Source organism: Mandrillus leucophaeus, unplaced genomic scaffold (assembly GCF_000951045.1).
Source record: "Mandrillus leucophaeus isolate KB7577 unplaced genomic scaffold, Mleu.le_1.0 Scaffold106, whole genome shotgun sequence".
Taxonomy (NCBI): Eukaryota; Metazoa; Chordata; class Mammalia; order Primates; family Cercopithecidae; genus Mandrillus; species Mandrillus leucophaeus.
This window is the reverse complement of record NW_012098765.1, coordinates 792,188-804,907: the sequence shown is the minus strand read 5'-3', so window position 1 is coordinate 804,907 and position 12,720 is coordinate 792,188. Positions and strand designations below refer to the sequence as shown.

The 12,720-nt window shown below is 55.1% G+C and overlaps 2 protein-coding genes across 4 annotated transcripts in view; one reads left to right on the top strand and one right to left on the bottom strand.

The window, feature by feature from the left end:
* Window positions 1–5,597, bottom strand: part of DEDD2 (death effector domain containing 2) — a 22,992-nt gene extending 17,395 nt beyond the window's left edge. Inside the window, exons 1-3 of one of the 2 annotated variants that reach the window (XM_011982913.1) lie at window positions 5,525–5,597; window positions 2,445–2,810; window positions 936–1,055 (exon numbers count right to left, since the gene is read on the bottom strand). In XM_011982913.1, coding sequence (XP_011838303.1) covers window positions 936–1,055; window positions 2,445–2,772 — 448 coding nt within the window. In that variant the 5' untranslated portion in view covers window positions 2,773–2,810; window positions 5,525–5,597. Of the gene's footprint in view, window positions 1–935; window positions 1,056–2,444; window positions 2,811–3,371; window positions 3,440–5,524 lie in introns of those variants that run through there. The other variant, XM_011982920.1, reaches the window with a different exon arrangement.
* Window positions 5,598–5,723: 126 nt separating this feature from the next.
* On the top strand, window positions 5,724–12,123 carry ZNF526 (zinc finger protein 526). 2 transcript variants are annotated; one of them, XM_011982894.1, is made up of 3 exons: window positions 5,724–5,838; window positions 9,283–9,376; window positions 9,458–12,123. In XM_011982894.1, exon 3 carries the CDS (start codon window positions 9,475–9,477, stop codon window positions 11,485–11,487), a length of 2,013 nt encoding a protein of 670 aa, XP_011838284.1. In that variant the 5' UTR covers window positions 5,724–5,838; window positions 9,283–9,376; window positions 9,458–9,474; the 3' UTR covers window positions 11,488–12,123. The 2 variants fall into 2 exon arrangements, with proteins under 2 accessions (XP_011838284.1, XP_011838293.1); XM_011982903.1 differs by having other exon boundaries at window positions 5,828–6,084.
* The last annotated feature ends 597 nt before the right edge of the window (window positions 12,124–12,720 follow it).

Here is a 12,720-nt window from a genome sequence, read left to right as displayed (position 1 = left end):
GCGGTGGCTCATGCATGTAATCCCAGCACTTTGGGAGGCCAAGGCGGGCAGATGACGAGGTCAGGAGATCGAGACCATCCTGGCTAACATATGAAACCCCATCTCTACCAAAAATTAGCTGGGCATGGTGGCAGGCACCTGTAGTCCCAGCTACTCGGGAAGCTGAGGCAGGAGAAAGCAATAAACTCGGGAGGTGGAGCTTGCAGTGAGCCGAGATTGCGCCACTGCACCCCAGTCTGGGCGACAGAGCAAGACTCTGTCTCAAAACAAACAAACAAAAAAACCAAATAGGGGTGGCTGGGCATGATGGCTCATGTCTGTAATCGAGCACTTTGGGAAGCTGAGGTAGGAGGATGGCTTGAGGCTAGGAGTCCAAGACCAGCCTGGGCAACAAGGGAAAGACCCCATCTCTATAAAGGATGAAAAAATTAGCCAGATACGGTAGTTCTAGCTACTTAACAGGCTGAGGAGGGAAGATAGCTTGAGCCCAGGAGTTCAAGGCTGCAGAGTGCTATGATTTCACCACTGTACTCTAGTCTGGGTGACAGACCAAGCCCCTATCTTGAAAAAAACAAACAGAAAAAAAAAAATTAGGGGCGGTGAGGAGAATAAATAAGTTAATTGGGGCATGGCAATTAAAAGAAAACAATTAGAGATAGTCAGCATGAATAAATCTCAGACACATCTAGAAAGACCACCAGGTGCAGAGTAATACCCACAATGTAATACCATTTAAAAGAAATATGAAACCATGTGGAACAATTCTATATGTTGCTTCAGAACACAGTATTTGTAGCAATAAAAACACACACATACATATAATACACACACACAGTGAAAATGAGACAGAATAACCCCTCAGGCCCCTTCCTTGATAGGCACAGTTCATAAGGAAAAGAGGGATACGGCCATCACACCCACCTAGCTGGGCTCACCTGTTTCCCACTGACCCTGCTGAGAATTTGCAGAACTGCTTGACTGCCGACGGCGACGGCAGCTACCCTCTGTTCTCTTTGAAGAGCTGGAGGTGCCATAGCTATAGCGTTCTGGAGACACTGGAGGAAGAGAAGAACAGGAAGAAGCATTCAGTCTCCTGGCCCTAATTCCCACTCTGGGAAGAATGCCTGCACCACGGGGTGCCTAAGTTCCCCAGAAATCAGAGCCCAAATACCCACTCATTCTGAAACACCTCCTGCAGAGGTTGCTCAGATGCCTCCTGAGACAGAGAACTCATCACCACTTGGGGCAATCTAACCCGTGTCTATGGCAGCTCAAACTGTCAAGGTTATTCTGTTAATAGTCATGGTCAGGGTCTTTGTAATGGCCCTTTGCCTTGGCATCAACTGCCCCCAGCTCTCCCCAAGGAGTAAGCAGGCCTCTGTGCAGGCTCTGCAAATCTTCTCTTCTAGAGCCTAATGTTCAGACACAGATATCCAAAAACGCTGTCAGCTCTTCCCTAGAGCTGTCCTTCTCCTGCTTATCTAAATCCTATGGGCTTACTCTGGGCCAGGGAAGGCCATAATCCCCCCTCCCCAAACTAGCCACTGCCCCTTTAGCAACCCAGACAAAGGCTTGGTCTACGCATGCACAGGGCTACTGGCAGCCTGAACCCCTCCTAGCTTCTCACCTCAAGACTGCTATCCTCCAGGGGCACTTCCTTCACAAGGATTAAGGGCATCAACTCTGGGGACAAGCTGGCTGGGTTTGAATTCTGGCTCCCACACTTTCCAGCTACGGTCTCTGCAAGCCCCTTCATGACATAACTTATCTCCCTCTCTCCCCTAGCTTGGGTCCCCTCTGCTCCTGCCACACTGGCCTCTGATGATGCCAAATTCCCACCTCGGGCCTTGGATGCTCCCTGGGATTTTCTCCCCTGGGGTCTATGCATGGCTGGCAGTGCAGCCTCAGGACAAAGCCTCCCTTCACCTTGCTGCTCTCCCAACTCTCTCTATTCCATTATTTTTAGTTTTCCTAAAACAGCATCTAAAACTAAGTTCTCTGTCTGAGTGTCCCACTAAACTTAAACTTCATGGAACAAACACCTTGTCAGCCCCATCATCCTGCACCCCCTAGACCCAGCAAACAGGATTGTTATTACATGTGCAAACTGCTTAACTTCTCTGAACTTGTTATTTTCCTGGTTACAGTGAAGACAGTAACAGAACTTCCTTGTGGGATTACTGGGAGGCTATAAGGCACTAGTTCATACGAAGGGCTAACAGCTGTGCCTGGCATGAAACAAGTCCTCCGTAAACAGTGGCCATAATCGTCATCACTGATGTGGCCAAATTCCCAAAGCCATGCTTCCCTCCTCTTGTGTTTCTCATTGATATTGTGGGAAGAGGGAGTAGTGGAATGGGACATAAGCTGCAGGCACCAGGAGGCCCAGCGGGAGCCAGGCCCTTTCCTCCCGGGAAGTGTGACACCCTCCCATTCAACCGTACCTGGCCGGCGCCGCTTGCGCGCCAGGTGCGGCAGCAGGTCGTGGCGGGCCAGCACGCGCAGGAGTTGCCCCAGCAGCCGCAGGTTGCTCTCGTCGCACTGCCCGCGGCGCTCCAGCTCCAGCAGGAGCTCTAGGCCGCTGCGGGCCCGGGCTAAGCCGCCGGCGGCACCAGGAGCCTCATCCAGCAGAAAGGCCAGGAGCTCCAGCTCGCACTCGGTCAGTTGCCCGCCCACCACCTCGAACATACGGTGAAGCGACAGCATCCCGTAGTAGTCCAGGCACTCATCCTCCTCCCAGCACGGGGCCGGGGTCGACCCGGATAGCGCCATTCCCGGGGGAGGGAGGCAGAACAAGCTCAGAACCCGGCCTAGAACCCACACAGCGGGGAGGGGGCAGTGGTCAGCGACGCGGAAGCCCGAACCCCACACCGCCAGCGCGTCTCCCCCGCCCAGTCGCGCCGGGCAGGGCCGCTCCCGCACCCCCAACCGCCTCGGTTTCCCCCTCCCCCGGGAGGGAATGGTCCCGCCCGAGGTCCCCTAAGAACAGGTCGGGACGCCGGAGCCCGTTTTGCTTCTGCCCCCCCACCGTGCTACGTTCGGAGCTCGCCCCCGGACCCGACCAAACGATGCGGCCCAAAGAAACCTCGGGGTCCACCCCGGGGCTTCCTGCCGACTGCCCCTGACTCTGGGTAGGACTGCCCAGACGAGCCCCTTTGCTCCGTCCAGTGGTACCGTCTGATGAGTCCCCCGGCTCTACGCAACTGGTACTGCCCGAAAGTGACCCTCTGCCCCCTCCACGGAACAGCTACCCAGGCAGCCCCTTTGCTCCACACAGGTGGTATCGTCCGAACCCGACCCCCTCGCCCTGCAAGGGCGGCCCCACCTGCTTCCCAGAGCCCAGGTGGTCCTGTCTACCCGCCACCAGTCACCATTAGGCCTGTCTGGATCCTCACCAGATTCTGGCGTCCGGTGACTCCTGGGCGACGGCCGCAGCCACTTGTTTTGGATCTTTCTGGCACCTTCTCTATTATTACGCCTGCGTCACCTCGCCCCTCCTCCTCCCCCCAACTCGCGCAGGTGCGACCGCCACGCCCCTTAAGCGCATGCGCAGACCGATGCCTCCAAGCCCCGCCCTTCCTGGGCCGCTTGACCTGCCCCCAACAGAAGCGTCTTGGTTCGCGGGTGCTGCGCTTGCGCAGAGCGAGAGCGCGCCGCATTTGGGGCTGTATGTGGTACCTGGTTCCAGGTCCCTACTTCCCGCCCGTGAGTCAAGCCTCCGGGACCATGTAGCGCCACGTCACGAGTAGTTGTAACTACTCATCTCATTAACTACAGCCCCCTCTTGATCACGAGCTAGACGCCCACATCAGCACCGCCCCTAGTTGCCCGTGGCAAAGGAACACAATCACTACATTCCTGGCTCCCAGTAACTCCTAGGCCTTATATGATCTGGTCCTGGGCACTTCTCCATTAGATTGTCCCTCACTTCTAGTGACAGCCAGAGATCTACATCTCAACTGTGCTGTCTCATGATCCCAACTGGAAATCCCGCCCCCAGTCTAGAAGTTCCTTCCCCTGATCAAAACCGGAACTCGCTCATCTCACGTTCAGGACGGATACCTCCTTCCAGGCGGCAGCAGAACCCTCCATTCCGACTGTGCACATCTCGATGGCGTCCATCACGACCCCCATCACAGTCAGACGTCTCCACCCAGAGCCAAAACAGCCTCTCCGTAACCTCTTCCAATCTCTGCCCTCCGGGGTCGCCCAGATACCCGCTCCCTAACTTGCAACAACTAGAGAGGGTCTGTCGGGGAATCGGCGTCTAGGCTGTGGTGTATGCGTGTCCCCTTACCGCGGGGCCTTGTGTGTGACGGTCGCCACGCCCCCCATTTAGGTGACCCAAAGTCAGGGCCTGCATGTGCTTGAGACAAGTCCCCTCCCTGGACCGGTTCCCACCCCCGGAATTAAATCCTCTTGGGAGTCGGGAAACCTGGGTCCTGCCTAGCACTGGCCCAGTACTGGCTCTGCCTGAACTGCAGCAGTGAATTCAAAAGAATCGGCTGGGCACGGTAGCTCACGTCTGTAATCCCAGCACTTTGGGAGGCCGAGGTGGGCGGATCACATGAGGCCAGGAGTTCGAGACCAGCGTGGCCAGCATGGTGAAACCCTGTCTGTACTTAGCCGGGCGTGGTAGCACGCCCCTGTAATCCCAACTACTTGGGAGGCTGAGGCAAGAGAATCACTTGAACCAGGGAGCAGTGAGCAGAGATAGTGACACTGCACTCCAGCCTGGGCCACAGGACGAGACTTTGTCTCAAAAAACAAACAAACGCCGGGCGCGGTGGGTCACGCCTGTAATCCCAGCACTTTGGGAGGCCGAGGCGGACGGATCACCTGAGGTCGGGAGTTCAAGACCAGCCTGACCAACATGGAGAAACCCCGTCTCTACTAAAAATATAAAATTAGCCGGGCGTGGTGATGCATGCCGGTAAGCCCAGCTACTCGGGAGGCTGAGGCAGGAGAATCGGTCGAACCCAGGAGGCGGAGGCTGCGGTGAGCCAAGATCGTACCACTGCACTCCTGTCTGGGCAACAGAGCGAGATTCCGTCTCAAACAAACAAAGCCCCCAAAAAATCTCTTCCCCTCTCTGGCCCTCAGTTTCCCTACTTGTGAAACAAATGGATGGCAATGGTAAGCTACGGAAGCATAGTCCTGGGCTAAACTCACAAGGAGCGCCTGGTAAGGGACTATCATTAAATCAAACGAAGAGTAGGAAATATAGGAAAGCAATTTAACAAACTGTGAAGGATTCTGTCTTGCTAAGTGGGTTCTGGTGGGCGCCTACAGTGTACGAGCTCTGTGCATGTGTGATATCATCCAATCCCCTAAACAACCTTTGAGGTGGCTGTGACTCAAGCTCACTTCACACCAGCAAAACTGAGGCCTGGGAGAGGCGAAACTCCAAGTGTGTAGGGCTCTAAAGCTGTACTCTCAGAAATGCTCCGTCTCTTCAGCTTTGAAATGACACCTCTGTCAAGGTCTCCCGCCGCCCAGTTCACTCCATGAGCCCAACGCTCACCAAAGGTTGCCGGCGTCTGTCTACAGAACTCTCCGACGCTTGGCCCAACAGCGTCCCGGAGAACTGCGCAGGCGCCTCTCCTCGCCCTGCGCCCCGCCCACAGGGCGCAGATGTGTGCGTGGATAACTCCCGGAGCCCCGCCTGAGTGGCAACACGCAGGCGCAAGGTCGCGTGCCCTGCGCTGCGGGCTCTGATTGGCCGCCACGGGTAAGGGCACCGCCCAATGGGAGGTGTGGATAGTGAGGGGTCCCACACGCCCAGAGCCGAGGGTCTGTGTCAAGAGCGGCAGGGGCTGCAAGAGATAAGAGAAACGGGTGAGGGCGCCGCGGGGCGGGACGGGGAAGAGATCGCTGGGTGGACGGAGAGGGCGGAAGGAAAACTAAGGGGTCTGCAGGGATCGAAGAGCCTTGAGGCCTGCGTTAGGGCGGGAGCGGCGCGGGCTGGAAGGAGAGCGCTCCTTCCTGTGTGCCCTGGGGCTCCTTTAGTGTGCAGTAGCCTACGCTGGAACTCGCCCACCACCCACTGCTGCGAGCTCTCACCCGGCCGAGGAGATGAGTCTGGTAGGAGAAAAGCGTTGTAAAGCGGGAAAGTTGAATTTCCAGGGCCCTAGTGGGTTCCTTCCTGGAAAGACTTACTGATATACTGTGTGAAAACCCCCCATTCCTTTCCTAAGTAGTTCACAATTCAAGAGTGAGAGAAAGAATCGTAGACGAGGAAAGGGCAAATTTCAAGTCTCCCGGGCCACCTCGTAGACATTTATTGGGTACCTGCTTTGTGCAAGCTTTGCAGCAGGCACTGGGCCTCGCCCTAGGGGAGTTCTCTGTTGGAAATGGGACTGTAATCAAAGAAAAATGGAACTCTCGGGCCCCTGGTTGCCTACTTCCAGGAAGGTCCTTTATGGAATGGCTGTTGTGTGCAGGGGCCTGGCAACTCAAAAATTAGGAAGGGGGTTGGAATAGTAGATAAGGAAAGTTTAGCTCCAGGTCCTTTAGTGAATAATTTACTCAAGGATTATTTTTTGGGCATTAACTGAAAGCAGTGCCCTGTACTGGGCTGTGTATTTTGGGAATTCACAGTCTTATGGGAGAGTTGGTCTGGTAGAAATGGACTGTCCACAGGGACAGTTAAACTCAGGATCGGCCAAGCAGTGGCTCACACCTGTAATTCCAGCGCTTTGGGAGGCCTAGGCGGTAGGATTGCTTGAGCTCAGTAGTTCGAGACCAGCCTGGGCAACATAGGGAGACCTTCTCTCTACAAATAATTTAAAAATTAGCCAGGGGCCAAGTGCAGTGGCTCACGCCTGTAATCCCAGCACTTTGGGAGATCATGGCGGGCGGACCTCTGGAGGTCAGGAGTTGAAGACCAGCCTGGGCAACATGGTGAAACCTCATCTCTACTAAAAATACAAAAATTATCCTGGTGGGGTGGTGAATGCCTGTAGTTCCAGCTACTTGGGAGACCGAGGCTGGAGAATTGCTTGAACCCAAGAGGCGGAGGTTGCAGTGAGCCGAGATCGTGCCACTGCACTCCACTCTGGGCAAAAAGAGTGAAACTCTGTCTCAAAAAAAGTAAAATAAAATAAATAAAAATTTGCCAGGCATGGTGACAGATACCTGTGGTCCCAGCTACTCAAGAGGCTGAGGCAGGAGGATCACCTGGGTCCAGGGGGTGGAGGCTGCAGTGAACCAAGATCGCACCACTGCACTGCAGCATGGGCAACAGAGTGAGACCCTGTCTCAAAAAGAGGGAAAAAAAAAACCCCTCCCAAGGTCTCACTTCCCACTGCAGCCTCGACCTCCTGTGCTCAAGGGATCAAACCACCTCAACCTCCTAAAATGCTAGGATTGCAGACATGAGCCACTATGCCTGGCCTGGGAGCATTTCTCAGTCACTAAATATGTACTGTGTGCTAGACCTTGTTCTTGGCACTGGACATACTTCAGTGAGGTACAGGCTAACCTCCTATCCTCTGGGTGCTTAATATGAGCAACTTTTTTTTTTTTCTTGAGATGGAGTCTCTCTCTGTCTCCAGGCTGGAGTGCAGTGGCGCAATCTGAGCTCACAGCAACCTCCGCCTCCCGGGTTCAAGCCATTCTCCTGCCTCAGCCTACCAAGTAGCTGGGATTACAGGCATGCACCACCATGCCCAGCTAATTTTTGTATTTTTTTAGTAGAGACAGGGTTTCACCATGTTGACCAGCATGCTCTCAATCTCTTGACCTTGTGGTCCGCCTGCCTCGGCCTCCCAAAGTGCTGGGATTACAGGCATGAGCCACTGCGCCTGGCAATATGAGCAACTTCTATATGCAAGGCTGTAAACTAGACTCCACCTGCCCTCTGGTACTAATAGATTAGGTGAAAAAGAGGTAAAGAAGATGGGTTTGAATTCATGAGATTAGCTGCTAGGCCTGGGAGGGAGGCAGTCATTTGCTGAGTGTACTCTGAGTCCCTGCTGTGTGAAGGGGCCTGGGTGGGGTTCAGCCCACATACGTAGAAGGGAAGATGGGGCATATAGAGGAAAGTTTGAAAGTTAAAATTCATGTCCCTGCTCAGAGATTTTGTTGCTGACTGGAGCCTCCACAATGAGTCAGACCCACAAACTCTCAGTCCAGTGAGGGACAGTGAGATGCCACCCCAAACTCATGATATTTGCCATGATAGAGGTGGCACAGGATATCATAGGAACCCTGAGGATGTAGAGATGTCAGACAAGGCTTCCCAAAAGTTGCTGGGTAGGAGTTTGTCAGACAAAAAGAGGAGAGAAGTTTCTTGGCAGAGGGAATAGCAACATCAAAGACTTAGGGTCCAAAAACAATCTTTCTGGAGAACTACACAGGATTACAGCTGACCTTTACAAGTACCAGGGACTTTGTGTCAGTACTACTTTTAGCCCCATTTTACAGGTAAGAAGACAATCTCAGAGGAAGTAAGTCGTAGAGCTCAGATTCAAGCCAAGGACAGTCTGGTTCCAGGGCCTGTGTTTTTAAACATTTGGGTGTATCTGTGTGTGTATATATAAGAGGCAGAGGAAAAGTGTTGCACAAAGAGGAAACTGCGCAGCAGGCAAAGGCTGTGGTATTCTCAGAAAAGGTGTGCCTGGCCCTCTCGGTAAAGAGGCCAGGCTGGCTGGGCCAGGTGTGGTGGCTCACGTCTGTAATCCCAGGACTTTGGGAGGCCAAGGCAGGCAGATCACAAGGTCAAGAGATCAAGACCATCCTGGGCAACATGGTGAAACCCCGTCTAAAAATACAAAAATTAGCTGGACATGGTGGTGCACACCTGTAGTCCCAGCTACTCGGGAGGCTGAGACAGGAGAATCACTTGAACCTGGGAGGCAGAGGTTGTAGTGAGCTGAGATCTCACCACTGTACTCTAGCCTGGCAACAGAGCGAGACTCCATCTCAAAAAAAAAGAGGTCGGGCTGTCGGCCGGGGTGGTGGCTCACACCTGTAATCCCAGCACTTTCGGAGGCAAAGGCAGGTGGATCACCTGAGGTCAGGAGTTTGAGACCAGCCTAGCCAACATGGTGAAACCTTGTCTCTACAAAAAAAAAAAATACAAAAATTAGCCAGGCATGGTGGCATACCCCTGTAGTCCCGGCCGCTCAGGAGGCTGAGGCACGAGAATGACTTGAACTCAGGAGCGAGAGGTTGCAGTGAGCCAAGATTGTGCCACTGCACTCCAGTTTGGGCGACAGACCAAGTCTCTATCTCAGAAAAAAAAAAGAGGCTGGGCTGAGTGCTGATTCTCTCCTGCAGGCTGCCATGGGGTGTTTGTAGGCTTCGGAGACATGGGATCACAGAAGACCGAGGCAGAAACATTGGATTAAGACTTTCTGAGCAACAGAGGCTGGTGAGTAGTGGGATGGGCAAGAGAACTCCACCTCCCCTTGGTTTCCTGCTTTCTCACTGGCTCCTGCCCCTGTTTCTCCAGGCACTGCCTTCCCCACAATGGCAGAGGTGGTGGCTGAGGTGGCCGAGATGCCAACACAGATGTCACCAGGGGCAGTGGAGATGTCAACACCTATGTCAGGGGAGATGATGGAGATGTCAACAGAGGTGACTGAGATGACACCTGGGGAGGCCCTTGCCTCATCCCTCTTCTTCCAGCATCACCAGTTCATGTGCTCTGAGTGTGGCAGCCTCTATAACACACTGGAGGAAGTCCTCTCACACCAGGAGCAGCACATGCTTGCTGTCTCAGAGGAGGAGGCACTGACCACACAGAATGTTGGCCTGGAGCCGGAGCTGGTGCCGGGCACTGAGGGGCCCTTCCAATGTGGTGAATGCAGCCAGCTCATCCTCTCCCCTGGTGAGCTCCTGGCCCACCAGGATGCCCACCTCCGGGAGTCTGCAAACCAGATCCAATACCAGTGCTGGGACTGCCAGGAGCTCTTCCCCTCACCCGAGCTGTGGGTGGCTCATCGAAAGGCCCAGCACCTTTCTGCCACGGTAGCTGAGCCACCAGTGCCACCTCCTTTGCCTCCCCCAACACCACTGCCTCCACCTTCTCCCCCATCCGAAGTCAAGATGGAGCCCTATGAGTGTCCTGAGTGCTCTACCCTCTGTGCCACCCCTGAGGAGTTCTTGGAGCATCAGGGCACCCACTTTGACTCCCTAGAGAAAGAGGAGCGCAATGGGCTGGAGGAGGAGGAGGAGGACGATGAGGAGGATGAAGAAGATGATGAAGAGACGGAGGATGAGGAGGCCATGGCAGAGGTCGGTGATGATGCTGTGGGAGGTGACGAGTCCACAGCTAGCTGGGCTCAGGGCTGCGGGGACTGTCCCCAGCACCGGCCCTCAGCAGGGGCTCGCCGGCAACACCGGCGGACATCTCACAGCCCGGCATCTGCTGCCCACCCCTTCCACTGCAGCCAATGTCAGCGCAGTTTCAGCTCCGCCAACCGGCTGCAGGCTCATGGGCGGGCCCACGTTGGTGGCACACACGAGTGTACAACCTGCTCCAAGGTCTTCAAGAAAGCAGCATCACTCGAGCAGCACTTGCGGCTGCACCGCGGGGAAGCCCGCTACCTCTGTGTAGACTGTGGCCGCGGCTTTGGCACAGAACTCACATTAGTGGCCCACCGGCGGGCCCACACTGCCAACCCATTGCATCGCTGTCGCTGCGGCAAGACATTCAGCAACATGACCAAGTTCCTCTACCACCGGCGCACTCACGCTGGCAAAAGCGGGGCACCTCCCACAGGAGCAACAGCTCCCCCAGCTCCAGCAGAGCCCACCCCTCCACCACCACCCCCTGCCCCACCTGCCCAGCTGCCCTGCCCACAGTGCTCCAAGTCCTTTGCCTCAGCTTCCCGGCTGTCCCGGCACCGGCGGGCGGTACACGGGCCCCCTGAACGGCGCCACCGCTGTGGGGTTTGTGGCAAGGGCTTCAAGAAGCTGATCCACGTGCGCAACCACCTGCGGACACACACGGGCGAGAGGCCCTTCCAGTGCCACTCATGTGGCAAGACCTTTGCTTCTCTGGCCAACCTCAGCCGCCACCAGTTGACCCACACGGGCGCACGTCCCTACCAATGCCTGGACTGTGGCAAGCGCTTCACACAGAGCTCCAACCTGCAGCAGCACCGGCGGTTGCACTTGCGGCCAGTTGCCTTTGCCCGCGCCCCCCGCCTCCCCATCACTGGTCTCTACAACAAGAGTCCCTACTACTGTGGGACTTGTGGCCGCTGGTTCCGCGCCATGGCAGGCTTGCGACTGCATCAGCGGGTCCATGCCCGATCTCGGACTTTGACACTACAGCCTCCCAGATCACCACCTCCTGCCCCACCCCCACCCCCTGAGCCTCAACAGACTATCATGTGCACAGAGCTGGGGGAGACCATCGCCATCATTGAGACATCCCAGCCGCTGGCGCTCGAGGACACGCTGCAGCTGTGCCAGGCTGCACTGGGGGCCAGTGAAGCAGGCGGGCTCTTGCAATTGGACACAGCCTTCGTGTGACGCAGCTGAAAAGCAACAAAAGGGTTTGGTTGCAACAGCCAGTGTGGGTACCTCTGGGGAGAGAGGACCTCCTCTGCCAAACTGGTCTGGTACCCACCGTGTGCCAGGATCCACCCTGGCCTCTTTTACCCACTGACTCCCCAGAACAACCCTTCCAGGCTTCTCTTGTCATCTTTCTCTGCCTGAGGGGAAACTGAAGCTCTGAGATGCAATGTGATCTGTACCAGGTCACCCAGCTACGCTGCAAAGCGGGTTGGCCAAGGCCCTTTGCACTGCATCACCCTGGTGCCCAGCAACATCAGGTAACCTTCACTGAGCACCAAGCTTATTCCAGGTCTGTGCTGGCCACTCTCATATACCTCTTCAGATCCTCTGCTTGTACCCCCAGCCCTTGCCTTCCCTGGATTTTGGGTACCCAGGACTTTGCTCTGCCTGGTGGAGGAGGGTACTTGATTTCTCTGGGCTTCTTTTGTCTCAATTCTGACAGTGTGGAAGGAAATCTGTAGGTACCCAGGTCCTCAGCTCCAGACTGGGTGATGCTGGAGACCCAGGAGCAAGTCAGCACAGGCTCTGCCCACAGAAGGCATGCACAGTCTGATAGGAGAAACATACAAGTACAGATGGCTTGCTCTCTGAGTGTGTCTCATTGATTCATTCAGCCTGTGTGTCCTAAGGCCTCCCTCTTCACATACTGGGTGATGCTGGGGGCAGGGATGAGTCAGGCCTAAGGCTTCTCAGGGCTATGATGGGGATGTGCAGGGACAGTGGGATCCCAGGAAACAGACCTCCATGGTGGAAGATCAGGAGTCAAGGACTCCTAGAGGAGGTAGTCCCTGAAGGAAAAGTAGGAATCTGGTAGTGAAAGAGGAAAAGAACATTCCAGGTAGACAGCACTGCAAGAGGGTGAGCTCTTGGTATATTTGGAGACCATCCAGTTATTCATCTGACTGCCTAGCCGAGGCAAGCACCATACTGACCACTGTATGTGTACTATGATCCCAACAGCCTGTGACATAGATTTCAATATTATCCCTGTTGTACAGATTTTTTAAACTGGTGGCTGGGCACAGTGGCTCACGCCTGTAATCCCAGCACTTTGGGAGGCCGAGGCAGGCAGATCATGAGGTCAGGAGATCGAGACCATCCTCGCTAACACAGTGAAACCCTGTCTCTACTAAAAATACAAAAAATTAGCTGGGCGTGGTGTCGGGCACCTGTAGTCCCAGCTACTCA

Coding starts and splice junctions, on each gene's coding strand:
- ZNF526 (XM_011982894.1), top strand. CDS start 9,475: ATGGCAGAGGTGGTGGCTGAGGTGGCCGAGATGCCAACACAGATGTCA.